Source organism: Tauraco erythrolophus, chromosome 15 (assembly GCF_009769465.1).
Source record: "Tauraco erythrolophus isolate bTauEry1 chromosome 15, bTauEry1.pri, whole genome shotgun sequence".
NCBI lineage: Eukaryota > Metazoa > Chordata > Aves > Musophagiformes > Musophagidae > Tauraco > Tauraco erythrolophus.
Genome location: NC_141479.1, coordinates 858,140 through 884,703, shown reverse-complemented (window position 1 = coordinate 884,703; position 26,564 = coordinate 858,140). Strand labels below are relative to the sequence as shown.

General features: G+C 47.0%; 1 protein-coding gene across 6 annotated transcripts in view; it reads left to right on the top strand.

The window, feature by feature from the left end:
* The window catches only part of RANBP10 (RAN binding protein 10), an 83,462-nt gene that overhangs the window by 32,231 nt on the left and 24,667 nt on the right, over positions 1–26,564 (top strand). For 4 of the 6 annotated variants that reach the window (XM_086621179.1, XM_086621183.1, XM_086621181.1 and 1 more), the window contains 2 exons: positions 13,426–13,593; positions 23,529–23,551. In XM_086621179.1, the coding sequence (XP_086477305.1) occupies positions 13,426–13,593; positions 23,529–23,551 (191 nt within the window). Of the gene's footprint in view, positions 1–13,425; positions 13,594–14,439; positions 14,550–23,528; positions 23,552–26,564 lie in introns of those variants that run through there. The other 2 variants (XM_086621182.1, XM_086621184.1) reach the window with 2 other exon arrangements.

Here is a 26,564-nt window from a genome sequence, read left to right as displayed (position 1 = left end):
GGAAAGATGTCATGAAGAAAACTCAAACGTGGGTGATGAAGGAGGATCTTATCTTGGGATATTTCTGGGCCAAAAGCCTTCTAGCTGTGACTGGTTTGTTGCTGGTGATACGTTAAAGAGGCTGTAATGTGCGTGTTGTGGTTATTAACACTCTAGAGTACAACGGGATGAGAGCATCTCCAGAAATTGGGTGAGTGGTAGTGGCAAAAGTTATCCGAAATTAAAGGGCAATGACTTCTTGTAAAGATCATGTATTGTGGAGGAGTCCAGTAGTCTGAAGAAGAGACCACCAGAAGTTCATTCGCAATAAATTGAAGGGGACGCTGCTAATAATTCCAAAATGTAAAGAGACGTGAAAGACCAAAGCGAGCTTCTGGTCCGTGGTGGCTGCAGGAGGAGGGCTGTGATCCTGCACTGCCCACTCTGCCTCCCCAGGCTGAGCAAACCCTACGGATGTGTTTTGAGCAAGACACAGTGGAGCATCTAGGAAAGTGTCCCGTTGCTTAAGTGCAAGTTACTTGGGAGCAGTGAGCAATGCCCAAAATCTGACGTTCAGTAGGAACTGAGGGGACAAAGCATGAGAACTGCTCCAGAACCTTCACTTGGGTAGCTTGTTGCTGTCTTAACTAGGTTTTGACCTGAAAAGGTAATTTCTGTCTGTCTTCAACATCCTCAGACGTTATCGGTATGGTTAGAAACTGCAGGTTTTAGTGCTGCGTAATGGGAGAAATGAGAGTGAAGGGGGTCGGTGTGTTGGTCCAGCTCCGGAGTTGGCCATCCTTTTGTGCAGAATGGATTTTTAGAGGAATTCCTCACCACTCGAGAGCTCATCGGGATGGGTGAAGATTATTGTGGAGCTTAGAACGGCGGTGGATAATAAACGTCTGCTAAGAGATACACAATAGATTTGGGATGTCTGACCTTTGTAAGTCAGAGCCTTTTGGATTTGTCTCCATGAATCTCTTACTTTGGAAGTGGGAGTGTATTTTTGAAGGGAATCTCCTGCTTCTTACCACTTGCCGTACTTCTATTTGCATCTTCCGTTGTACGTCACAATTAGTGTGCTCCAGCCACCATCAGTCCACGGGACGAGGCTAAGTGATACGAGGTACCCATCTCCATTTTAAAAAAGCTCATACTGGGGAAATGCTCTCTTGAAACTGTTTGAAACTGGTTGTTTCATTCTCCAGATCTGCTCTTACTGTGCTGCACCACATGCGATTTTCAAAATAGCTTTTTATTTTATTTTTTTAAAAAACTGAAGTCCAAATAAAGGATGTGCTCAAGAAATGGAGAAGAAATTTGAGCTGCTTAGAATAAACCAGAAGGATTTCCTTTGAACTTAAGCTTTCACATATTTTTAGTGTAAGAATTTTTCCCAGATGGAATCCATTTCATGTGTTCAGCGTATGTAAAATTTCATCATAGGAAAGTAATCTGAGAAATACTGATTTTTCTCTGTATTCTGGGCATCTCCAGCTAATTTATATTGGGGTTTTTATGACTTTCCTCTCAATTCTGTGTGTATGCAGTGCCTGACCAAATTTTAAATGCACCATGGGTGCCCTGCTGCATCTGTGTTGAAGAACCAAGATCTCTTGAGTTTCTCTGGCATTACTTAACTCACCCTCATCTTGGTTTCTCTTCCTGCTTCTACTCTCTGCAGATCTGTAAACACTCTTTAAAAAGGTTGTTCTTTGTCAAAATTGTATCTTTGTTAAAAAAAAAAGTTCTACATATCTTTGTGCATGTTGTGTTTTATGATTGACCTATCTGCTACGAATTGAGGTCTGCTGAGCTCTGCTTAATTGCTTGATTGTCTTCTCCTCATCCCACCTAAGGCTTCTCACTTCCCAGTCAGTTTTCTCAGATCTTATTTTGTGTGCTGAGGTCACCTGAACTGGTATGAAAATTCCAGCTTGAATATTGAAATGGATTTGATGCATTTGCTGTGAACTTTTGACAAGGGCGTGTAGTGACAGGACAGGGGGCAATGGCTTTAAACTGAAAGAGGGGAGATTTAGATTGAATCTAAGGAAGAAATTCTTCCCTCTGAGGGTGGTGAGGCACTGGCACAGGTTGCCCAGAGAAGTTGTGGCTGCCCCATCCCTGGCAGTGTTCAAGGCCAGGTTGGATGGGGCTTTGGGCAACCTGGTGTAGTGGAAGGTGTCCCTGCCCATGGCAGGGGGGTTGGAACTAGGTGATCTTGAAGGTCCCTTCCAACCCAAACCATTCCATGATTCTATGAATTCATTCATATCCCATCTTCAGCTCCTAGAAGGGCAGGAAGTTCATTCCTCCACATTCTTCATTTTTTCACATATCCATAGTGGGCCTTCTGAGAAAGTTTGGATTTGCAAGATCTAAATTTTGGAGAGATCCCAAGTTAAAACTTAGCAGTATACAATTAAAAAAAATTAAGTGGGTATACTGTGTGTGAGTGCGTTGTGGTATGGGAGGGGAAGGTTGTGGACTGAATTTCTGTACAAGGATGGCTGTGATGGTTTTGTTATAAAATGCACAGAGTTACGTGAATTGATATTGTAGATCAGATGGTGTTGTTAGGGCATTTGAATAACCTGAATTCAGATCAGCCATTTTTAAAAACGTGTCTATTCTCTTGAAATCAGTAGTTTGCAATATTTTTGGTCCTGAGGAGTGTAGTAGCATTTATCTTTCCAGCCACTCCCTTGTCTGGGCACGGTGTCTGGCATGTGGCTGGCCCCTTCTGGGGAAGTAGCTTTTATGGAGCCTGGCCAAGGTGCTCAGCTCATGTCCTCTTTACCCATAATCAGCTCTAGAAAGAGCTTGGTGTCTACAGCACCTGCAGAAGGGAAGTTGTAGGGGCATGAGGAGTCCAACTTAAGAAGCTTGAGCTGTCTCCTTGGGTAGGTCCTCAGCCAGCTTTCACTGTGAACGTGCAGGGCAGGAATTGCAAGAAATGCACAAATGTGTCCGTTACTTTATTGACCCATTCCCTTTTCTTCCCAACAAGTCTTGTTTCTTGGAGTCGTGGTGCTGAAGTGTGGTGTGTAGGATCTGTAGGTCATAGTGGGTGGACTTGCCCAGTTTTTATAAGCTGTTGAGAATAAGCAAAACAGGAAACGCTGAACTCGCAGTTATATTTGTGCCTGGAAGCACCTGCAATTCCTTTCCTTACCCTCATGGCTGCCAAAGCCTCTGTCCTCCTGCTCTCTGCTCGTTAGGTGTGCCTCCCCTAATTAGGTTATCTTGCACGTAGGTGGATACAACTTGTTTAGGTGGGACGTGTTTTAAAACACGGACCGCCTGCTTAGAGCTGATACCGAGTGAGTTGACATGGCACGGATGAGTTGGACAGATAATCTTGAGTGCACTGAGTGGCACTCAGTGAAGAGTGACAACACAGTGGGTGATGATCAAGTCCTCAGATGAGGTCAGACATGACACTCCTCAAATGTGGCCAGACTTGACGCTATCAGGTGTGCTCGGAGCTGGAGAGTAACAAAACCAGCTCCTGAACCAGAATTGCGGTGAATAACCTTCTGAATTTAGGTTAAATTTACTCTCATGCTTTATTTACGGCTATTCATGCGCAAATTAGGATGGTGTAAAGTCAAAGGTGGCCCTTGGGCCCGATTCAGTTCCCATCTTTGCTCGTATTGATGGAATTGATTGCCCTGTCTGCAGCCAGAAAAACTGCTGCCAGCGATTTCGTCCGGTTTTTAGGGAGGTGGTATTTTTATTTTCTTTCTTCTTTTTGTCTGTTCATTACTCTGCCTCTGGGCACACAGACTTGAGGTTTGAGTGGAAGAGGCAGAGGGAGAGCTGAGTTTTTAGTAACGGTGCTTCACCCTGGTGTGTTCGGGAAGGTGCTCGGCCGCGTCGTTGGAGCTGAACAAAACCATGAATCGGTATGTCAAGGCAGTAACCCTGGCCTTGAAAAACTCATCCAAGAAAGCCTTTCCACTGGCTGTTGAGTGCTGAGGCAGCAGTGTGGGTGAGTAAGAAGTGATTCTTACTCAAGGAGTATGGCTGCCCTCTGCTTTTCCATGCCCTGATTTCTGTGCCGTAAGTTTTGGGAGATGGGCTGGCTCCTTGTAGAGGTTCTGTGCTCTTCTCGTGCAACCTGTTCCCAGGAACGTGTGGTATGGGTACGCTGGAGCCTTCACGTGGAGCTTTCTGTTGTCTACCAGGTTGTGTTGGGTTTGTGCCATGTGAAAACAGGATTTTTCGGAAGCGGAGCGGAGATGGTGTTGCGTGGTCGGGTTTGTGGCTTGGCCATTACCAGTATCCCAGGTTGCATCTCCAGCTGTAGCACAGATTATGGACAATCCAGGTGATTTGAGTGATATTAAAGAGTTGGCTTGCAATTTGGTGACAACAAGAGTTGTAATCAACACTGCTTGTTTTTCATATTTGAAAAAATATTCTTTGTAGTGGCTGTACCTGTTGAGCTTTTCAGATGAAAGAACATCAACACAAACCTAAATTTCACTACAGCTCAAACTGATGGAGAGCAACTATTTTTACTCATGGATAAATATGTTCCTCTTCCAAAAACCCTTTGCTTTACCTTAATTGATGTGGAAAGTACTTAAGGAACCTCAGTTTAGAGTTTAGAAGGCTTTGTTGCAACCCCTTAACATCATGAGATGCACCACTTCTGGAAGACTTTTCTCTCCATGAGGTCTTCCCTTGCAAAATTTTTCTGAAACATTTCCTTGATATTTCGTAACGGCGGTCTTGCCTCATCGGCTGGAAGTTGGAAAGTTGGCCTATGAATGAAAACGGGAATTATTCAGTGTGACGAGATTTACAACCTGTGTGTGTGATAAGCTTTTGTATCCAACTTGGTCTTTGCCCCTTCCACTTTATGGCAAAACTCATCTGACTTTTTTTAATTTTTTTTTTTTTAATCCCTATCCTACGTTATTTTAATCCCTATCCTACGTATTCTCCAGTGTGGTGTGTCGGGGAATATAGTAGATCTAACAGTACAGTGGTGACCTGATGATGCTAGAGAGCTTCTCGAGCCTTTGTAGATGGAGCCAACTGGTTTTGTAGTTGTGCTTTAACGATGTTGTGCTCTTTACAGGGCTAGAAATGACTTAGGGCTTGTCTTGACCTCTCTGGTACAGGGAAGACCAGATCGCGTTCTGACTCAGGCAGAAGATGACCCCTCAAGCTTCTGAGCTAGGAGAGCTTGCCATCTTTATTCATTCGAGGAAGTATGGTTTTATCTTGAATACAGTGTTCTGTGGTGGGGCGCATGTTAAATAGTAGTGAAATGGATTCATCCACAAATCCCTGGGGCAGGTGGAACAGACCATTCCCGTTGACGAGGCATTGCCCTTGTTGCAGCCATCCAGAGCCTTCTGGTTTTGTTTTTTTTTCTCTTTCTGAGTCAATGGGTAGTGTCATTTTCTGTAATGAAGTGTACGCTGGGGTTTGGTGTGTTTTGAAGCCTCGTTAACGTGCAGGAGCTGTCAAGTGGTGGGAGTTGCTGATCTGGTCTAAAACCCACCATGCCAGATCAATATTGGTGAAGTTTCTGCTCATAGTCTCTGTGGTGGATCAGACAATGCTTGTTAGCACCCACGTTCTTCTGGATCTCCTAAACTCTTGCAGACCTTTTTAGCTGTCTTGGAGACTTTTTGATTTTTGGGTCACTGTGTCCTTCTCTCTGTAAATATGAGAGAGATGCTGTGTTGGGTTTTTTTCTTTTTTTCTTTTTTTTTTTTTCCCTTTGGATGCTTGCCACGTTTAAGTCCTTCTGCCATGAGGCTTCGATCTGAGCTTTGTCGCTTTTACAAAGCAAATACTTTTACTTTTTACTTTTTTTTCCCCCTTTTTCGCTTTTACAACGCCAAGTGCAAATACTTTATTCAAAAACATGGAGTAGTCCCTGAGCCAGACCTACAGCCAGGCTTGCCAAGAGTCCTGCACTCTGTGATGAACATCATCTGGCGTTGCTCTGTCAGGGCCAAACTGGCCCTGGATGAATCTACTTGATCTGCTGGGAAGTGGGGTGAGAGGGAGGCCACTGTACCGCGGTCTCTCGTTGGGCCATGTCCAACGGTGTGGTGCACTGCACCGTTGCCTTGTACATGACCCAGTGTGATACTGCAAAGACGAGGAGAGCTGAGCATGTCCAATCCCTACTTTAAGAAGTTTGTCCTCCATGAGGTGGTTTTGTTTTCCATGGACGCATCGATCCTGCAGAGCCACTACTGCATTCGAAGCTATCTTGCCGCTTTGCAGAAGGAGTTGAAGCTGTTATGAGAAAGGAGGTGCACGGATAAAAAGTTGGGGTGGGATTTCTTCATTTTCTGGTGCTCCTAGGTATGTGGGTTTTGGGGACATTTTTTTTTTTCTCCTCCGACGCGTGCCGGGCTGATGTCCAGGCCTTTGAAGTTCTGCCAGGAAGATGCTGTAGTGTGCCAAGCATGCTGTTCCCTGCTCCTGTTCCTGTCCTGCAGCTGGTTTCGTGACTGTACCTTCTCTTACATGAACCAGCTGGACAGCTATTCCATGCCAGGACCATGCCTCTCCTGTTCCCACCACCCTAAATCCATGGCATAGGTTACTATGGCCGCTGAGGAGCTGGTTTTGTAGGCTGGATAGGGAAACAGAGATGTTTGCAACAGTAATAGTTGATTTGATTCTGAAGCATGATTGGGTGAAGAGTTACAGAGCTACTTCCTTGCTCTCACTCGAGCATCTGATGTTTGTGTAACTTCATATGCCATGGTGTAAAGGCTATAAAACCGGACTACAGCTGAGATGCTGCAGGAGCCCAGACACTTCTTGGGGCACGAGGCTTTTTTTTGACCAGACATTTAGCTTCTAAGGCTGTAGAAGCACAAGAACTTGCTCTGCCTTCCCTTTGCTGGGGCCAAGACACGCTTGTGCTGTCCTGGGCTATCACACACCAAAGGCACATCCAGTGAGGGAGCCAAGCCCACTGCAAGGTGGTCGAGCAGTCAACAGAGGGTGGTTCCGCTTCTGCTGTGACAACTGCTTCCTCCTCAGATTTATTTTTGTCCTTGCCTGGGACTGCTCTGCAGAAGCATCTCTGAACAGCGACATCCTACTTCTCCCTGCACCACGTTCATCTGTTCAGCCTCTGTTGAATGTACTTTCTCCTCCACTGACATCATGCTCTGCTGCTGCCAAAGACCTGGAGCTGGCTGAGCAGCCCAGTCCTTGGGAAAACAGCCCTGCCTCCAGCTGGAACGTGGTCCAGCAGCGACTCCGGGCTCTGTAGCTGGCTCCACCCTCAACATCCCATTCCCCAGGCGCTGTACAAGCAAAGTTTGTCCACCTGTTTCTGCTGGACTTTGGATTCAATAAATTTCATTAAAATTATTTTGTTTGGTTTGTTTTGGTGTGTTGACACAAGTTCTTGTCCCTCTGTGGCTCATGTTGGCACGCTGCTTGCCCTGGCATGGGCAGCTGTGGGAAGCTGGGATTGCTGACCAGAGGAGTGGGAAGAGGAATGCCGCAGGCAAAATACTGGACAAGAACAGGGAAGAGAGGAAAATGTAAAGTGTTTCAAAATACAAAGAGAGAAAGTAGGTACGGTTAAAATTCTGAAAGATGCAGACACTGCAGAGACTCTAGAGCGGCCACTGGGGTCTGTCCTGAAGAATAAGCCTCCGAACTCCCACTTTATTTGGGGTATAGCAGAGACAAACCCACTATTTACAAATCTTACTTGAGATTCTTTCTGAGGAACTGCCATCTTATTTTCATATGGCCAAATACATACCTCACCGGCATCGCTTCCTTCTGGAGATGTTCCAGCTTTTCCTGATCACGGCTCAGGTTCCCAGCACATTGATGGTGAACAAGGCCCTGTCTTGCACACCAGCTTCTGCACCAGGTACCGATTTCCTTGAGTGTATGGGCTGAGCTGCAGTGGAACACGTTTCTCCCCTGGGATGCGCCTGGGCAGCGAGTGGTCCACAGGTCAATGGTGAAGTCCATCTATCTGCCATTTTTTAAAACCTGGCAAGTGGTAGAGCAGGAAGAATCTGAGATGTTGGATTGTAACTTGCTGGAACAACCATCTTTTCCATGATCACTGAGCCATGCGTGTCTGTCCTTTGATGTGCCGTCAGAGGAGAGCTCGGTATGGATCCCCGTGACCATTGCCTTCCCGTTTCTCCTGTGCCCACTGGCAAATCTGGTATGTTTTAACCTTGACGCACGGGGGGATGTCATCAGTTTCCATTATTCTCCACGCTCTGTGCAGAAGGAGCAGTGGGCCAGCAAAGACACAATGAAAATATACTGCTCATGGTAATTTCCATCAGGGCATCGCGTTGTCTCTGTGTTGTACGTGGCCTGATGCTACAGGCTTCCAACGTTGAGCAGCATATTCAGGTCCTGGTGTTCCTAGATGTGTGATGTACCACGATGCCAGTTTTACCCAGTGCCTACCAGAAATTCTGTGTACGCTGCTGGCTCTCTTGAAATGGAAAGCTGAAATACCATGGTCTTTCCACAGTGCTAGGAGGTAAATGGTGTCCCAGCCCAATAGTGCCGCTTCCCAGTCGCTGCTTTGTGAAGCAGAGCCTGATCTTGGGTATAGAAGTTAGGCCCATCAGAGGATCTACCCAGAAACTCAAGAGGCAAGAGCTGGCGTTGAACGAGCAAGGTGGGATTGAAGAGGGATGGCTGTAGCACAGTGAGGGGTACTAGTAGCACGCGTCATCTGACTCCGTTTGAGTGGATCCTGTCGCTGTGTCCTGAAGTAGCTCAAGTCTTTTCTGCCACGTGGTCTGGCATTGCATAATTCTGGCCTGTTTATCAAGCAGCAGCAATGGAACTTGCTGTTGACTTTTTTCTTTTTTTTTCACTACGTGTTGGGATCGAGAGTCTGCCAAGAAGATCAGCAGATCTGTTTTCTCGTGTTAGCAGGCCAAACAGAATGTCAGTTTGGTGATGAACATACAAAAATGTTCTCCCAAGCCTTGCTCACCATTTCTGTTTTTCTTTCTTCCCATTCTCTGCTGCGTTGCACAGTCTGAGCTGTTCTGCGTCTGTCTGGCTGTTAGTAAATACCTTACACGTATTTTGGGTGCGGGAGTTGAAGTGCTCAATTCAAAGGGATGTCATTTTGACCTCTTTTTGTTCCCTAGCTGCTGAAGTCCTACCTGCAGAGTGGTTCTGTGCGTATATGCGCATGTTCAAAGTGCACTTGTCCTCATAATGAGCCGTAGTGAAAACAGGAGCCTGAGGAGGCAGAACATTTAGGTTCTGCTTTGACCACTGCATGGGCTGGGTGGCCAAATCCTTTCTGTTCTCTGCCTCTCTCTCCTCTTTGAAATGGTTTTGTGCTTTTCGAAGAGAGGATGGGGCAGGAAAAGGAAGGAATGAGAGAACTGAAGCACATTCTTCAATCTTGTTGGCCGGATTTCTGACATTTTTTATGGAACCTGCACTTGCATTTGAGAATTTTTAGACTTTCTCAGCTGCTCGTAGGTGCAGAGCGTCCACTGCTCTAGATGTCAGCCATGGGCAAAGGACTGAAATGGGATATTATTTAAGCCCCACAGCCTTGTTTGGAGTGAGTTACTGGTCAGTAACTCTTCGTGCAAGGCTAATCCCAAGGTTTTCTTAGAAGCAGCTGCCTGGGATGGACTGCTCTAGCTGTTCAGGATCCAGGGGATGGTGATGCGAGAGGTGTTGGAGAGGAGCTGTGGGAGTGAGCTGAGGCTGAGCGTGCCAACAGCGAGATGCCAGATGCGAATCTGTGCAGAGCGAGCGTTGTCGCTTCACGGACAGGAATGATGATGCGTTTTGGACTGATGACAATAGCTTCATGGAAACATGGTAAAAAGGATAATAAAGAGGAAAACGCTAGGATTAACTCGCAGAGGGCTAAGGAACTGTACAGAGAACAACTGCAGCCTGCTTCCCTTCTCTGTGGTGCACCTTCATCTCCGTTCTCAAAAGCAACACTGTAAATCCAGAAGAGGTTCAGATGGTGATGGTCAGAAATGCAGGGAATAGCTAAATAAGCCAGGACTCCTCAGTCTGGAAAAGGGATGATTATGGGAATTTTGTAGAGATCTATGTAATGATGTATGTTCTGGAGAGACTGAATACATAGTTCGCCACCTTCTCCAGCTCAAGAACTACAGGGGATCAAATACAAGTAGTAGGAGGCACGTTTTCACACAGCTTGCTGCGTGAAACTCCTTGTCACAGGATACAGTGGACGGTGTGAATATTTACATGTCCTTCAAGGAGGATTGGACAATTTAATAGCAAGGAAATTCTTTGAGGAGTACTTGGTGAACAGAATCTCCATCTGGCTCGATACGTCTCTATTCTGCGGGTGGTGGGAAAGTGGTAACGCTGTTCAGAACGAGCACGATACGCGCGTGTCCTGTGCTTGTGCTGTCTCGTAAGCATCCACTTCTTGAACAGGATGCTTATCTGGGTTGACCTCACATCCCGTATGGCCGTTCTTTTTAAGGACACGCAGATAACGTCTCAGCTCTGCCTTCGGGGTCACAAGAGTAGCTTCTGGAAGTACTTGAGTACAAGTGGCTCAATGGTTAAAACGTCCAGAGAATTTGCAGATGTTAATGTAGTGCAGGCATGTAGGAAGTCCGATTCCGCCCTTATTAAAAGTGTTTGATTTTGTAAAGGAAGAAGCAATTGTGCAGCTGGAGGTGCGAGTAGTGCCGTAGGAGTCCAAGAAGATGTTGTAATATCATAGACCTGTTACTAGGTGGCGATAGTAAATTGTTAATGATGCAGAAAAGTCCCAAGTTTTCGGGAAGTGTTTTCGTGTTTGGAGAGCAGCTGGAGGGAGTGTTTGCACAACACATGTGATGAGTTGTTCCCCACTCTGCTGGAAATTGCAGGTAGTGCCAAACACCCGCGGACAGGGAGACGCTATTTAAATCAACAGGCCCAGATAACTTTGACCTCGGAGTACTAGAAGTGCTGATTGTTATTTTTAATTTAGATTACTAGGGAATTTCAGAAGACTGGCTGAAGTTTGCCAGTGCTTGAGTGACATTACCATCGTGTTTATTCTGGGCAGAATTTTAGAAATACCGATACATTATTTGATTAATAAGTAACTAAAAGTTAGGCGTGTAATTAATGCCACTCAGCTTATGCTCATGGCCAGTACAGTAAGGTCTCTCAAACAAATCTGGCTTGTTTTTTTAAGATGACCATGGTGATTTGATAAGGCTGACAGCCTAAACTTTAAACACTCAGAGTTGTGTCGTAGGCAGATGCAGCACCACAAAACATTTCAGTTGAAAAAGGGAACTCCGTGTATCGTTAGCAAAGTCTTTGGTGAGCGATATTTCCTCAGCTGGTGGTATTAGTGGTTGTCTGTGGAGAATATGATTACTGCAGAACCCCTAACATCTGCATCAGCACAGGTGGTGTCCTCACGGCTGGGCACGCTGTTGCGTTTCTCGTGGTAGCCTTACGTGGTGTGTGATGTGTAAGCGGCGGCCCACTTAGGTGTAACTGATGGCAGGTTGTTATTAAATGCTTTGTGATACCAGGAATGTTTTGTATGCCAAAGAACTAGAAGTTTGTGTTTGGATTGTATTATTAAGTAGCTTAGGAGGTAAATTGATTAGAGTTGTCTGAAGTTGCCAACAGCTTCGTTAGAGAAGTTCTGAACTGACACATGTGTAACCGGTCTGGTTTTGGGGACAGTAAAATACTAGATCAGTGATGGTGGCATTTCACAGGCCAGCAGCAGAGAAAATAGGATAGTGGAAAGGAGACACAGTGTTAAAACCTCAATATTTCAATGATATTTTTACTGGATGGAGTCTTGGCAGTGGAAGTTTGACAGCAGACTCTAGAGTCCCTATCGCTCCCTCTGTTTTCGACAACCCGGTTTGACATCGTTTTTGACCTTGCTGAGGGTGCTGTCTGTGCTGTGTTCCTGTCTTGTGAAGATATTAAACAGGACTGGTGCTACTGTCAACAGTTGGTTTGGACCTAGTCCTAGGGAAGATGGTGCTGAGTCTCTTGGGACATCTCATAGAATCATAGAATGGTTTGGGTTGGAAGGGACCTTAAAAATCATCTAGTTCCAACCCCTCTGCCACGGGCAGGGACACCTTCCACTACACCAGGTTGCTCAAAGCCTCATCCAGCCTGGCCTTGAACCCTTCCAGGGATGGGGCAGCCACAGCTCCTCTGGGCAACCTGTGCCAGTGCCTCACCACCCTCAGAGGGAAGAATTTCTTCCTAAGGATCTTGGAACTCCACCATTTCATGGTCACTGCAGCCGAGGCTACCCTTGGGCTTCACGTTCCCCACTGTCCTCTCCTTGTAGGTGAGAACAAGGTCCAGCGTAGCATCTCTCCTGATTCTTCTTGAAGTCTCACTGTAAGACAGAGTGTGTCATGCTTTCTTTAAACCCTCTGGTAAGAGGACTGTTCCCCATGACTCCCCATGACCTGCCATAGCTGGTCTCCTGCGAGAGGAAAGGATAAGCTGTCTTGAGGAGTGGTGGCCACTGAAGGTGGCAGACGTGGGTTAGTAGATTCAAGTGTCATTCACTGAATCACTTTGAGTTGCCTGAGGAACACTTCAGCTTTTAAAGGATGGATTCATCCCTCTTCTTTCCAATAATTGCCGGTTATATCCAGTATTTCTACATGTAAGAAATTCACAAAAGAATTTACAACGAAATAGGAATCGAACGGAACAAAATCAGGAGCTGGGAATGATGGAATTACTGCGAGATGTGGAAGAGCGAGTGGGCAGGGTGCAGTCCCTGAGCCCAGCTGTAATCCTGGGCACGGTGTAAGTGGCAGAAGAAGTAAAAGATACTAATGTTAGAATTGACCACGATGAAAATTGCCCGTTGGCATTTAAGGGTTATGTTTTAAGCTGTCCAAAGAACGGGAAGCGTTGCCCAAGGGGAACACAGAAATCCTTAGAAACTGTTGGAAGGGAAACGTGAATGTGAGAACACAAGAATCACCTCTGGCCGTTGGGTTACGCCTGTGGCAGCACTTACAGACAAAGCTGCCATTGCCTGAGAGTTATTTTATTAAATGCTTTTGCTGGCAGGTTGTGTTAGTGTTTCACAAAGAGGAGTTTGTTTTACTGCAGGCAAGATAAAACAGAAACAGGGGTTTAATGTTGGGTTTTATAAAAAAAAAATAAATCTTTGCCAAAATGACTTTTGGCAGCCTGTTCTTTTTAGTATTTCTCGTAAGGGATGAATGAGGTTGAAACCCAAATCATGATTTGTGACTGCTGACCATTAACTTTTCAGTTACAGGTGTGTGAAAACTAATATTGGCATGAATCAGGATTGGGAATCAAAATTTCGAATTTCCTCCTAGAAAGTTGTGTCGTGAGAGCTGTAGCTGCTGTGTCGTTCTGCCGAACCGGCTTCGGTGCTGAGCCCTTCTTGTGTCTCATCTTTTGCAGGATGGGATAAGCATTCTTATGGGTACCACGGTGACGATGGGCACTCCTTCTGCTCTTCGGGGACAGGCCAGCCCTACGGCCCTACCTTCACCACTGGAGACGTGATCGGCTGCTGCGTTAACCTTATCAACAATACCTGCTTTTACACGAAAAACGGCCACAGTTTGGGTAAGTAACGTAAAACGTTCTCGGGAGAGGGATGCTCCTGCCCTGCTCTCGCTGCTGTTTGCTCTCATACTTTGCATGTGTTGTAACTCTTGTCCCGCATCCGTGGGTGAGATTTAAGACACGGGAGAGAAAAAGAGCACTCAGCAGCAGTCAGGAGCTGTATATTGGCTCCGAGACGTAAATACTTCCAGCAGGTGAAATAGTTTCTATGCTACTCAGTTTGTTTGGGAAGGGGGGGATTGTGTCCCCGGCTTCTGCTCCTTCCCTCTGCCACTGCACAGCGGCGGGAGGTTGGATGAGATGGCTGATGGCTGGGCAACAGGGAAATAAAGAAGCAGGACGTTTACTTAGTGTATTATTCAACTACTTACAAAGCCACTGTGTCAGTGTCTTTTCACTTTTTCAAGGGACTTGTCCATCTATAAGCCTTAACACGTTGGTCCGAGTGCTCCCGAAGCTCGACGTTAATTCAGCATGAGGAGTCTTTCTTCAGCACTGACCTATAATTTGGTTAATTCCACAGTTGTTTCAGTAGTTCCCCTCAAGTTAAGGACTTCAGAATTTTGCCCAAAGGAATATCTCACAGATGTTTTCCAGGCATCCATCATATCTGATTTGTCTGAAATAGAAACTCCTGGACGTTTTCACCTAAAGTATTTTTTCCCTTGGATGACGTATTCTCCACCCCGGATAAATTCTTGTCATTTTTTTTTTTGGTCAGTTAAGACATTCAGTAAATCTTGATAAGTTCATCTCACTTTTTGTGCTGGGATTCCTTCGGTTTGGCAGAGACAAGCACACCTTTCCTTTGCTTCTCCTTGCTTTGTCAACTCTGTTGAATTCAAGATGAAGCAGCTGGTAGAAAAACACCCCAAAGTCGTTTTGAGTTCCTGGCTGGGCTGAAGGAAGGAGCGGGATGGGAGTGCAGCCTGTGTCTGCAGAACGCGCAATTTCCGGTGAGCTCTTGGGAAAAGTACTGGGCTCCTCTGTACAAGATAGAGATGGAGCTACTGGAGAGAGTCCAGTGAAGGGCCCTAGAGATGGTTGAGGGACTGGAGCATCTCCCCTAGCAGGGAAGGCTGTGAGAGCTAGTAACGTTCAGCCTTGCAAGGAGAAGGCTCAGGGGGGATCTCACCAGTGTATATAAATACCTGAAGGGTGACTGCAAAGAGGACAGAGCCAGACTGTTCTTGGTGGTGCCTAGTGCCAGAACGAGCAGCAGTGGGCACAAACCGGAACACAGAGACTTGGCACAAACTGGAACACAGGAGGTTCCCTGTGAACATCAGGAGATGCTTTTTCACTCTGAGGGTAACCAAACACTGGCACAGGTTGCCCAGAGAGGCTGTGGAGTCTCCATCCGTGGAGGTATTCAGAAGTTACCTGGACACGGTCATGGGTCACCAGCTCTGGGTGGTCCTGCTTGAGCAGAGGGTTGGACCAGATGACCTCCAGAGGTGCCTCCGACCTCAGCCAGTCTGTGATTCTGTGGGAGGTGCAGGCTGTGTTACAGGTGTATCAGAGATGTGAGCGTTCCCCTTCGAATCTCAAGAAAGATCCTTCCTCTGAGGGAGATGCAGAAAGGCCTAGTGCTCATGCAGACAGAACTTCTTCTGGAACATTTTTCTCAGGTTTCCTCTGATTTCATACCTGCCGTTTGTTGATTTGTGAGGGGATGGTTGCCTGGAAATGAGGCACGTGCCTTCCAAGAAACATTCTAGATGGAGTCTGTGACCATGCGTTCACCAAGTAGTCCTGATGCTTTCCAACAGGTCAGGAGGTCTCCAGCCCTGAATGGAAAAAAATTATTTGAGCATCCTTTGAGACTTGTTTTTAACAGTGCAATTTTATAAATGGAGCCCTGATGGAGCAGCACTTCTTTAGGAATCTGATCTGGCTTCTTTTTTGGAATTATAGCTATTTATCAGCCAGACCATATGTGATGCTGAGGGACTTCTCCTAGTGAAGACTTGCAGCTTACTACCCAGCAAGACCAGTCATTAGTGGAGTCACTAGAAGTCACTTGTGGTCCATAGCTATTAGTTAATTGCTCAGATTTCTAATACCTAAATTTAACTCATCATCTGTGGACGTTGCTCTTGTCAATCCTATACTGGAAAGACAAATGGAGGTACGAAAGCAAGAGCTGACGGTGTGGAGCAGGAGTTGTTGCTTAGGAATGAGACAAGTTCACCATACAACAGCGACTGAAATAGTTAAAAAGATTTCACAAAATCTCTCCTTTTAGTCGCTGTCTTTGATTTTTGGTGTGTATTTGCAGCGAAGTAGTACAGTGGTTTGTGCTGTGGCCCGCTGACTGTTTTCCTTTGTTTGAGCCAGTGGTTTTCCAGATTCACCAGTTTTCCAGTTTTTTAGCCTGATGGTAACGTTATTGTTCTTCACAACGAAAGCGGCACGGTCAGGATGAGGCCAGGTCTTCTATTTAATGAGTAAAAATCTGTTCATTTGAAATGTAATTTCTTTTCCTGACCAGGAGTCTGCAGAGTAGAAGCGGTGTCCGTTGAATAGTTGTCCCTCGCTCCGGCCTCTGGCCTGGTCCCAGGGCCGTGTTGTGCCTGGGTGTCTGGGCAGATGAAGCCAAAGAGCAGTTGTTTGGCTTCTTCTTCAGAAGATCCACAGTTCAGTAACTTCTGTGTCGCATTTCGTCGTTACCATCCTCTGATTCTTTGTGTCCTGCTCAGAGGTTTGTTTCAATTGGGACACTGGAGGAATGAAGTTACCTGGTCCTCCTTTCTTGGTTTTTAGTGCTCCTTTTCCTTCAAAGATATTTTTTTTGAATGGAAAACTCATGTTTTCCAATCTGATGTTGAATGATCCCTTAGGGAGCAGCCCACCCCAGCAGTGAATGATGCCAGTGGGAAGAAACAGGAAAGGAAGGGAATTAAATTGCACCGTGCTTAGAGAACAGCATTAGATGATTAGCATTGCTGTCTTCTGGGTATCCTCCTCTTGGGTCCTTCAGAGGTATGGTACAAGCCATGAGAATTATGAGGAAATGATAGGTAGGAGACTCTCCTGAGCATTCGTGACTGGCTCCTGCGTGTGCCAGCGTCCCTTTGAGCTGTGGTGACAGAAGGTTTGTACTCCGAGAGGGGAGGTGATGTGGTTAGAGGAGACGGCGATGGAAGTACCAGGGAGTCGCAGACCATCAGCCGTTGCTGGGTTAACTCCCCCCAAAAGCTGCTGGAACATTTTGCTGTATTTTTATTCAAAAGCAGAATGAAAACCTCAGCCGGGAAGACTGTTGTTGAAGGCCAGTAGTGTCTATTTGTGCCTGTGGTCATGGAACACAGCGTTCAAGAGCAGTGCTTCCTGTTGAAGGCTGAGGAGAAGGAGCCCTGTAGACCACAGATCGTGGTCATCTGGCTGTTGCGCAGCTTCTTGTGGGCACGGAACAGATCAATGAGAGAGACGGGGTGAGGCAGGTGTCAGCAGAGGGACCAAGACCAGATGGAGGCTGGAGTGATGATTTAGTTGAAAGTCAGAACACTTTTTGTGCTCGTAGAAGCAACCCCTTGAAGATCTTGGACGTTTCATGATACTTAATGCTAACCTGAAAATCTCATTTCTGTGCTGCGTAAACCCGAGGTTCACCAGGAATGGGATGAATGTGGTTTTTCTTGATGTTCACTGACGTACAGCCGCTGAAGGTGTGTGTCTCTCCTCTTAGGGAATTAGGTCGTTGTGTAATCCTGCTGCAGATACCAAAAATGTTCAGGAGATTAATCAGCCCCTTCGTGATGCCAGTTAGCGTGACAGCAGGGTTTCGGGGCCCTGCCTCTGGGACATTGGAATTTGTCTCGCTTTTAATGCAATTACTGCAGCTTTGTCTTTCCCTAAAGATGATACTGTCTCTTCACCATTCTCCCTCCACCATTTTGTCTTCTTCATCTGTTAATTAGACACCCCCACCGCTTTGTTTTCCTTGCAATTTCTCCTGTTGCTTAACTGTGATCTTCCATTGTCTCCATACTTTTCCATTTAATCAGATCCATCAGGAGCACTGTATAAGGACTGTTTTCTCGGCCATCTCAAATTCCAGATGTTCTGGTTGGAGCTAAGTCTTGAGCTTTGTTTGGAGACGTCACATGAGAACTGTTTGACATCGTATGTAGTCTTAATTCTCTGTTCTGGAAAACGTGTTGAATGTCTTCTGGGTGCTGATGGAATGCTTTTGACAAGTTCTGAGCGGAGTCCTGGCAGTAAAAAACGTAGTGAGATGTGGCTAGAAGCGTGGTGAGGGTGAATGAGGAGAAAAAGAGGGAGAAATGGTGGGGCTCCAGCCATTACGCAGAGAGTCTTGGACGTAGAAAATGGTATGGGAATGTGACTGCTACGGGTCTCTGGGATGAAGTGGATGAGTTCAGTCAGGGACTAACGTACGAGTGTTTCAGATCTCAGACTTTGACAGCAGACCAAGGTAAATGGAGCAGCAGGGCTGTAAAAAGAGCACGCAAGCCTCTGAAGTCTTGGCACAGAAAACTTCCTGCAGTCTGTCTGAGCTCTAGTGCAGGCTCTTGGAAAGACCGAGTTAACCTGTAAAGTAAAATACCTGTTCTGCAACCGATGACAGCTTAACAGGGACAGTAGGGATCATGAAGAAATCTGTTTGTCATAGAGATCCACAGATGTCCATGCCAGGTTTAGTAGGTTTGTCCTCAAACGTTCCATCGATGTTGGCAGAGAGCAAGAGCATTGGGAGGTTTAAAAGAAGACTGTAGATGAACCACACTTAAAATGAGTGGAAAATATCAAACTTGGCTACAGCCTCGTTTCTCTGTAAGGACAATTTTACCCGAGCGGCTCGATTGGAGATTAGCTGTTTCCAAGAGCATGTAGAGCTGTGTGGGTTTAACAGTGCTTCTCCTCAGCAGCGAGTTGTAGAAGTATTCAACTATTTCATGGGTTGACATCTCCTGGTCTGCTCTTTAAGATGCCCATCTCTCTGTGTTGTGGCTCATTGCAGTCCATCAGTGCCGCTTTTGCGTTCTCTGAATTAAGGTTTCCTAAGATGCTGGAGGAGTGCCCTGCCATATACGAAGGGAGTGTTGTGGCTGATCACCCAAACGTATGTTATTTAACATCACCAGTTCTGTTTAACATCTTTGTCAGCGACATGGACAGTGGGATCGAGTGCACCCTCAGCAAGTTTGCAGATGACACCAAGCTGTGTGGTGTTGTGGACACGCTGGAGGGAAGGGATGCCATCCAGAGGGACCTTGACAGGCTGGAGAGATGGGCCTGTGAGAACCTCAGGAAGTTCAACAAGGCCAAGTGCAAGGTGCTGAACGTGGGTCGGGGCAATCCCAAGCACACGTACAGGCTGGGCGGAGAATGGATTGAGAGCAGCCCTGAGGAAGAGGACTTGGGAGTGCTGGTGGGCGAGAAGCTCAACATGAGCCGGCACCATGCGCTGGCAGCTCAGAAAGCCAACTGTGTCCTGGGCTGTATCAAAAGGAGCGCGGCCAGCAGGTCAAGGGAGGTGATTCTGCCCCTCTGCTTTGCTCTCGTGAGACCCCACCTGGAATACTGTGTTCAGCTCTGGAGTCCCCAACACAAGAAGGACATAGAGCTACTGGAACGAGTCCAGAGGAGGGCCATGAAGATGATCAGAGGGCTGGAGCACCTCTGCTATGGAGACAGGCTGAGAGAGTTGGGGCTGTTCAGCCTGGAGAAGAGAAGGCTCCGGGGTGATCTTATAGCAGCTTTCCAGTACCTAAAGGGGCTACAGGAAAGCTGGAGAGGGACTTTTTACAAGGGCGTGTAGTGATAGGACAAGGGGCAATGGCTTTAAACTGAAAGAGGGGAGATTTCCATTAGATAGAAGGAAGAAATTTTTCACTCAGAGGGTGGTGAGGCACTGGCACAGGTTGCCCAGAGAAGTTGTAGATGCCCCATCCCTGGCAGTGTTGAAGGCCAGGTTGGATGAGGCTTTGGGCAACCTGGTGTAGTGGAAGGTGTCCCTGCCCATGGCAGGGGGGTTGGAACTGGATGATCTTTAAGGTCCCTTCCAACCCTAACCATTCTATGATTCTATGTTGTCTTGTGCAAATTGAATTCCAAAATGTGTTGTGAAGAAAATGGCCAGTGTGAGGAAGATAGGGTGGTTATTGCTGGGTGGAGGGTAGAGTTGGGCTAGAAGGTCCACAGGCATGTTGTGTGCATGGGGACGCATATAAGTGCCTGTTAGTCACAGAAAGGTGAAGGTCTTTTGATTAGATGGCTGGTGAAGGTGTCCATCGCACTGTCCCCCAGCACTGAACCTTCATTTTATGTCTTTATATCACCACCTTCATGATCAGGTTAACATCGTGGACTTACAGGAGAGGCTCTTCACACGCTCGCTCACGCTTCCTGACCTCTTGAGCTGTCCAGTTCTCATGTCTTTAAATTTATGTAGGTGGTTATTATTTTAAATTGGATCCAGACTTTGGAGGTGCTGCAGAGAAAGAGTGTCATTTCAATTCACCTGCTGTGATTCTTTTGCTTTCTGCTGTGAACTTTGTTGGATGCAGGTGGGTGGCAGAGCAGACTCAGGATGAACTCTCTAAGCAAACATATTTGTGCAACAGATCTAGTTCTGTATGCTTAAAGCATTTTATTGGTCTTAGTTACGTAATAGAAGATGTAAAACTTATAAATGCCTTAATTTAAAGGCAGAGTAGTCAGTTTATTTGTAGAATCATTGAGTAATTTTCATTGGGAGGCATTTCTGGAGATCCGTCATCCAAAGCCCTGCTGAAAGCAGGACCAACTAGATCACATTACTCAGAAACTCGTCAAGTTTTCACTGTCTCCAAGAATGGAGATCCCCCAGGGGGGCTTTTCTGGTCCCCTCATCCAGCGTTTGACCACATTCATACTGAATTTTTCCCCCCTAATATCTGATCAGAATTTCCCATGTTGCAACTTCTCTCCGTTGCCTCCTGTGTCCTGTCACCACGCATCTCTGGGAAAAGTCTGGCTCTGTCTTTTCTGTACCCTCCCATTAGGTAGTTGTAGGCAGAGTAAGTGTCTGAATAAGACTGAACAACCCAATTGCCTGTAGCCTCTCTTCATCTTGTTGGCCTCTGTGGGACTCACTCCAGTTTTGCTGTCTGTCTTGTATTGGAGAGCCCAAAAGTGAACATTATAGTCCTTGAAGCCCAGAAAGCCAACTGTGTCCTGGGCTGCATCCAAAGCAGCGTGGGCAGCAGGTCAGGGAGGGGATTCTGCCCCTCTGCTCTGCTCTCCTGAGACCCCCCTGCAGTGCTGCGTTCAGCTCTGGGGTCCCCAACACAAGAAGGACATGGAGCTGTTGGAGCGGGTCCAGAGGAGGGCCACAAAGATGATCTGAGGGCTGAAGCACCTCTGCTCTGGAGACAGGCTGAGAGAGTTGGGGCTGTTCAGCCTGGAGAAGAGAAGGCTCTGGGGAGACCTTCCAGTACCTAAAGGGCTTACAGGAAAGCTGGAGAGGGACTTTGGACACAGGCGTATAGTGACAGGACATGGGGCAATGGCTTTAAACTGAAAGAGGGGAGATTTCGATGGGATCTGAGGAAGAAATTCTTCCCTCTGAGGGTGGTGAGGCACTAGCACAGGTTGTCCAGAGAAACTGTGGCTGCCCCATCCCTGGCAGTGTTCAAGGCCAGGTTGGATGGGGCTTTGGGCAACCTGGTGTAGGGGAAGATGTCCCTGGCCATGGCAGGGCGGTTGGAACTGGATGATCTTTGAGGTCCCTTCCAACCCAAACCATTCCATGATTCTATGAAATTTAGACCTACAAGTGTTGAAGAGGAGAGAGCAATCCCTTCTTTTAACCTACACTCTTGCTAATACAGCTCCAGCTACGCTCTCACTCATACAGCCCAGGATGTGGTTGACCTGCTTCACTGCAAGGACCACTGCTGACTCCTGCTCCACTTGTTGCCCAGGAGGAACCCTGCATCCTTTTCTGCAGATCTGCTTTCTCTCCGTTCAGCCCCAGCCTGTCCTGTTTTCTGGGAATATTACAGCCTGGTGGAAGGGCTCTTCAGTCGCTTTTGATGAGCATCATGAGGTTTGTGCTGGATCATTTCTCCAGCCTGTTGAGGTCCTTCTGAATAGCAGCGTGCCCTCCAGCGTATTGTCCGCTCTCCCGTTTGCTAACATCTGTGAACCTGCTGAGAGTGTGCACCATCCCATCGTCCAGGTCGTTAGTAGAGACACCAAACTGTATTGACCCTACCGTTGATCCCTGAGGGACAACACTTGGACTTTGAGCTGCTGATCGCAGCCCTTCGATCCTGACACTCCAGCCAATTTTCCACCCACTTTGTGGTCCACTCAAAACTCGTATGATTGCCCATGTGCTGGACGCAGCTCCCAGCCGAACAGCTGAACGAGTTGTTGTGGGACAGCCAGGCCACCTTTGGCTCTGGGGGATCCTGGGTGGCACATGAGGACCTCAGTGGCTGCAGACTCAAGGAGGTCAGCTTCATTCTGGTGGAAGAGTAGAGACAAGCTTTCATCCAGCTGAGCAAAACAAGTGTGAACTGAAAAATGGGTTTGAATGAGGAGCAGGATTTGGGCAGAGTGCTGGGGTGAGAAATGCTCACTGAACAGATTTCTCAGCCAGGAGCTCGACATCACCTGTAGGCACCGGTTTTGGTTGGGTTTTAGAGAGGGTACCTGGCAGACGAGGTCCAACCTGCCGTGATGTTCGTTAAACCGTGCTGGCTCTCTGCCAGGATGTTAATTAAACCTTGCCAGCTATCAATTTAATGAAACATTCAGGATTTTTTTCCGAGCGTTTGATTTTACATCTGTGCTGTTTCGAGCAATAATTCTTTGTTTGCTCTGTTGCCCCCTCAGATTGGTTTCAAGTACCATTTCAGGCTGATCCGGTAGCGTTCCGTCGCAGCTCTTGGTTAAGATAGCCCTAACGTTAAAAACGGAGGACCATGTGCAGGCCGTAGTGCGTTTCGGCGCCAGGTGGAGGTGGGACGTGTGGGAGAACTGGGCGTACTGGGGTGGGCATTAGTGTAAAACCTGAATTAACCTCAGCCTGAGAAGGTGACCAGGGCATGGCAGCAGGTTTGCCGTGTGCTGTTGGTGAGGGGGACCCAACACCCATGGGTTGGGGCTGTCGTCGCTGGCCGATCTGTCTCACCGTGCTCCTGCCCGGCTGCTGGATCCCACCGACAGCGGATGGAGGGAGAGGGAGGAGAGACAGCCTTCCTCCTGAGCAGCAGCTCATGTCTCAATCAGATCCAGAGCATCGCAGAGCTCTTGTCTCTGGTCACGGCTGTGAGCGATCCTAAGCAACGGTTGCCTCTCCTTAAGTAGACATCTCTTTTCCAACGTGCCCAAGGTAAACGGAAGGGGAAACCGTACACTTTTTTCCACCTCCAAGGTTTGGAACTGTAGCAGCGTAGCTGAGGATGAAGCTGTTCTTGCACAGTCCTTTCTCAGGTGCTCCTGGCTGCCATTGCTCCCGTTGCGAGGCTCTTCCCCAGCCGTAACGCTGGAATGTTCAACGCAAAGCACGGAATGTTCATTCCCGTCCCTCGGGCTGCCGAGGAGGGTTAGTTACAGCCTAAACCGGAGCGACGTTGTCGCAGAACCCTGTTTCTGAAGGCAAAGTCACAAAACCCAACTGCTTGGTAGCAACAAAGGGAGAAGCAAAGAAAAGAAGAGCTGCTTTTTAGAAGATCCAGTTGCTGCGAGAGATGTTTGAAACATTGAGGCTTTTCCCTGAACCTTTCTCCAGATGCAAAACGTTGCAGAGGAGGGGACTGGGGAGGGAAGTTACTTCTATGGCAGGTGGTGAAAGGCAGGATCAGAGCTGGGGTTTATTGGAATGCAGTAACGTTTTGTAGAATGTTAAGGATGTAGCCAAGCAGGGAAAAAAATCCTTTGGTTTTTTTTTAATTCTAATATTTTTCCCCCCACAGGTATAGCCTTTACAGACCTCCCAGTAAGTACACCTATTTTCAATATTTTAACCAAGGATGCAAACAGAAGGGAGGGGGAAGAGTGTGGGGGTGGGATTTTTTTTTTTTTTTTCTTCTGTTTGATGCCCTGTTAAAAAAAAAAACAAACGGTAACACAAATTACTGAATGATGTGGATGCTGCTTTTCCTGAAACTTCGTAGTCCTGTGGCTGGGTTTGTGGGCTACGCTCGTGACTCCTCTCATCCTTCCCCGCCTCTAAGAATATGTCACTCCTTCTGCTGGAATTAAAGCCAAGGATTCAAACTTTATTACAGGTCAATGTCTTCCAGCTGCAGCTTCGGCTGTGGGACGTGTACGTGCAAAGTCGTTGAGTAGCCTCTCATGTCCCATCATCAGAAAGCACCAGAATGCCTGATGATATTATTCTCAGCTTCCTCCTCTATCATCCAGGTCTTGCAGCCGTGGTGGAGTTGGTAGGGAAGGGTATTTCTGAGAAGAAGGTCAGGCTCAGCTGGCTGTAGTGTCTGTGCCCATCGCACAGGTTTTTGACAAGCCCTCACCCATGAGGAGTAACCAGCTCATGCCATTGCAGGAGGAACATATTCGGCACCGTGTGGGGTTGAGAGTTGCTCCTCTGATTCACCAGCCCCAGTGCTGAGTTACTCTTGAGTTCAGTGACACCAGCTGAGTTACATCAGGCAATGACATCTAGTCAGGTCATACAAAAGCACGATGAAACGGTTGCTCTTTTACGGAGCCAAGTGTTCCTGGACAAGGAGCAACTGTTGAGGAAAAGAAGATGAAACCAGGTCAGGCACACACCGATACATCCACTGCATCCATTTCTCTCATACATCAAACTTCTTGTCCCTGAGGCTGCACTCCTGTCTTTGTACTTAATAGCCCCAAATTAATTTCCTCTGAGGAATTTCTTAATTTTCACAACTTGTTTGGGCCTCCAAAGTGATCGATTTTCTTGGCTGATGTCCACGTTGTGTGGAAGAAAGCTTGCTTTGCTTCCTTTTGCACCTCCTGCCAAAAAATGTGTGTTGTGCCTCTAATTATTTTGTTGGGAGAACTAATGACTAGCGCACCCTGTTCACCTTCCCAAGGGAATTTATGACTTTACAGATCTCTCCCGCAGCCATGGTCTGCACTGAAGGACGCTCTCGTTGGTTCATTTGCCTTTTCACATCAGCTGTCAGTTCAGCTCTTTCTTTGGTTCCTCGGCTCTGTGACATACCCCTTGTTTTAGGTGCTCTTTGCTTTCCCTCTGGATATGGATTACATCAGGCGTCACGGTTTTACCATATTCCTTCTAATTTTTTCACTGCTTTGTCTTCTCGTTTGACTAGACTGCTTCTCTTTCTGTGATGAGAGCAGTCTTCATGTTGGGACAGAAAGATAAATAGATAGATAATTACTATTTAGGCTCTTAGCTTAGCTTAACTTGCATCCTTTTGATCCAGGAGTGCACGGGGAGGTGATGGATGCACTTAATGTGCACTTGTAGGCTGTTGACACCAGTGTTGAGTCTCAGTTATAAGTAGGGGATGAACAGTTGGGTGAGCAGACCAGACAGAAGGGCTCTTGCAGTGCCACTGAGATTGAATTCCAAAGCCTCCTGAGCCCAGGGCATCCCCCCATCCTGATGTTTCTTGATCTCACCACATGATCCTTGCAGGATCTCATGCTTGTTTATCTGTGTCCTCTTGTGCAGAAGAGGTTTTGGCTCGGTGTTAAACTGGAGGAAGATCTGGTCAGGTGTTTTTTGGGATCAGCTATTCAAATGCCTTGTGGCGGAATCTCTGATGGTTAAATGATGTCTCTGTGCCTTTGACCAGCCAGTTTGCTGAGTTGTTTTCTGTGGAAATCTGCTTCTGGCTTTTATAGCAGTACCTAATCCATAACACTGTTTTTTGGGGCCAGGAAGGAGAACAGTGGATGCCCTATAGGCCTCCTACTATTGGGAATTATCCTCCCTGAGATAATTTCTCTTTAAAAGGAGGGTGAGAGAAGCTTGACTGGGTCATTTCACCCCCTAACTGTGGATGTGAGCAAGGACAGGAGACGTCTGCCTGTGTGGATTTTGGATGTTCCTCTCCATGCACTAAATGGCTCAGCTGCTATGTTGGCAGCTTCATCCTAAGGATGCCTGCACCTAACTTCCATCATTCCCATTGTCCTTTTCCAATATCCTTCCCTTAGGTTATTGCCTTCTTCCCTCACCTTTGCAGACTATTCTATGTCCTTTTCTGGCCTTTTCACTCCCTCAGTCCATGACTTCTTGGTTGTCTTCCAAACAGTTGAGTTTACTGCCCGTTCCTGAAGAAGGGGATGCCAAACCCAAAATAGACTTTTGATTTAAATACAACAACTATTGTCGTAGATTGTAGAAGTCTTGAGGTAGTAGGGAATTTGAAGTTGGTACAACTTGCAAGTGGTATTTTTCATTTATTATATTATTGCGATCCAGGCTCAACCAAAATATCCGTTCATTATAAGGTGAAGAAGAGAAAACATCCATCGTATGAAAGACAGAGAGTGTAATCTGTGTTCTTCACCTGCTAAAGCTGCAGTCTGAAAATTCAACTGCAAATGGGGGTGGAAAGAGCAGGCTTTCCTGAGAGACCCTTGAGGTCCTCTGGTTTGAGCAACTTGACGTGCATTTTTTGGCTCTGGCTCTGTTCCACACCTAATTACTGAAATCCCCCGGGTAGGGTTCACAGAATCATGGAACGGTTTGGGTTGGAAGGGACCTCAAAGATCATCCAGTTCCAACTCCCCTGCCATGGGCAGGGACACCTTCCACTACACCAGGTTGCTCAAAGCCTCATCCAACCTGGCCTTGAACACTGCCAGGGATGGGGCAGCCACAGCTTCTCTGGGCAACCTGTGCCAGTGCCTCACCACCCTCAGAGTTAAAAATTTCTTCCTTAGATCTAATTGAAATCTCCCCTCTTTCAGTTTAAAGCCATTGCCCCGTGTCCTGTCACTACACGCCCTTGTCCAAAGCCCCTCTCCAGCTTTCTTGT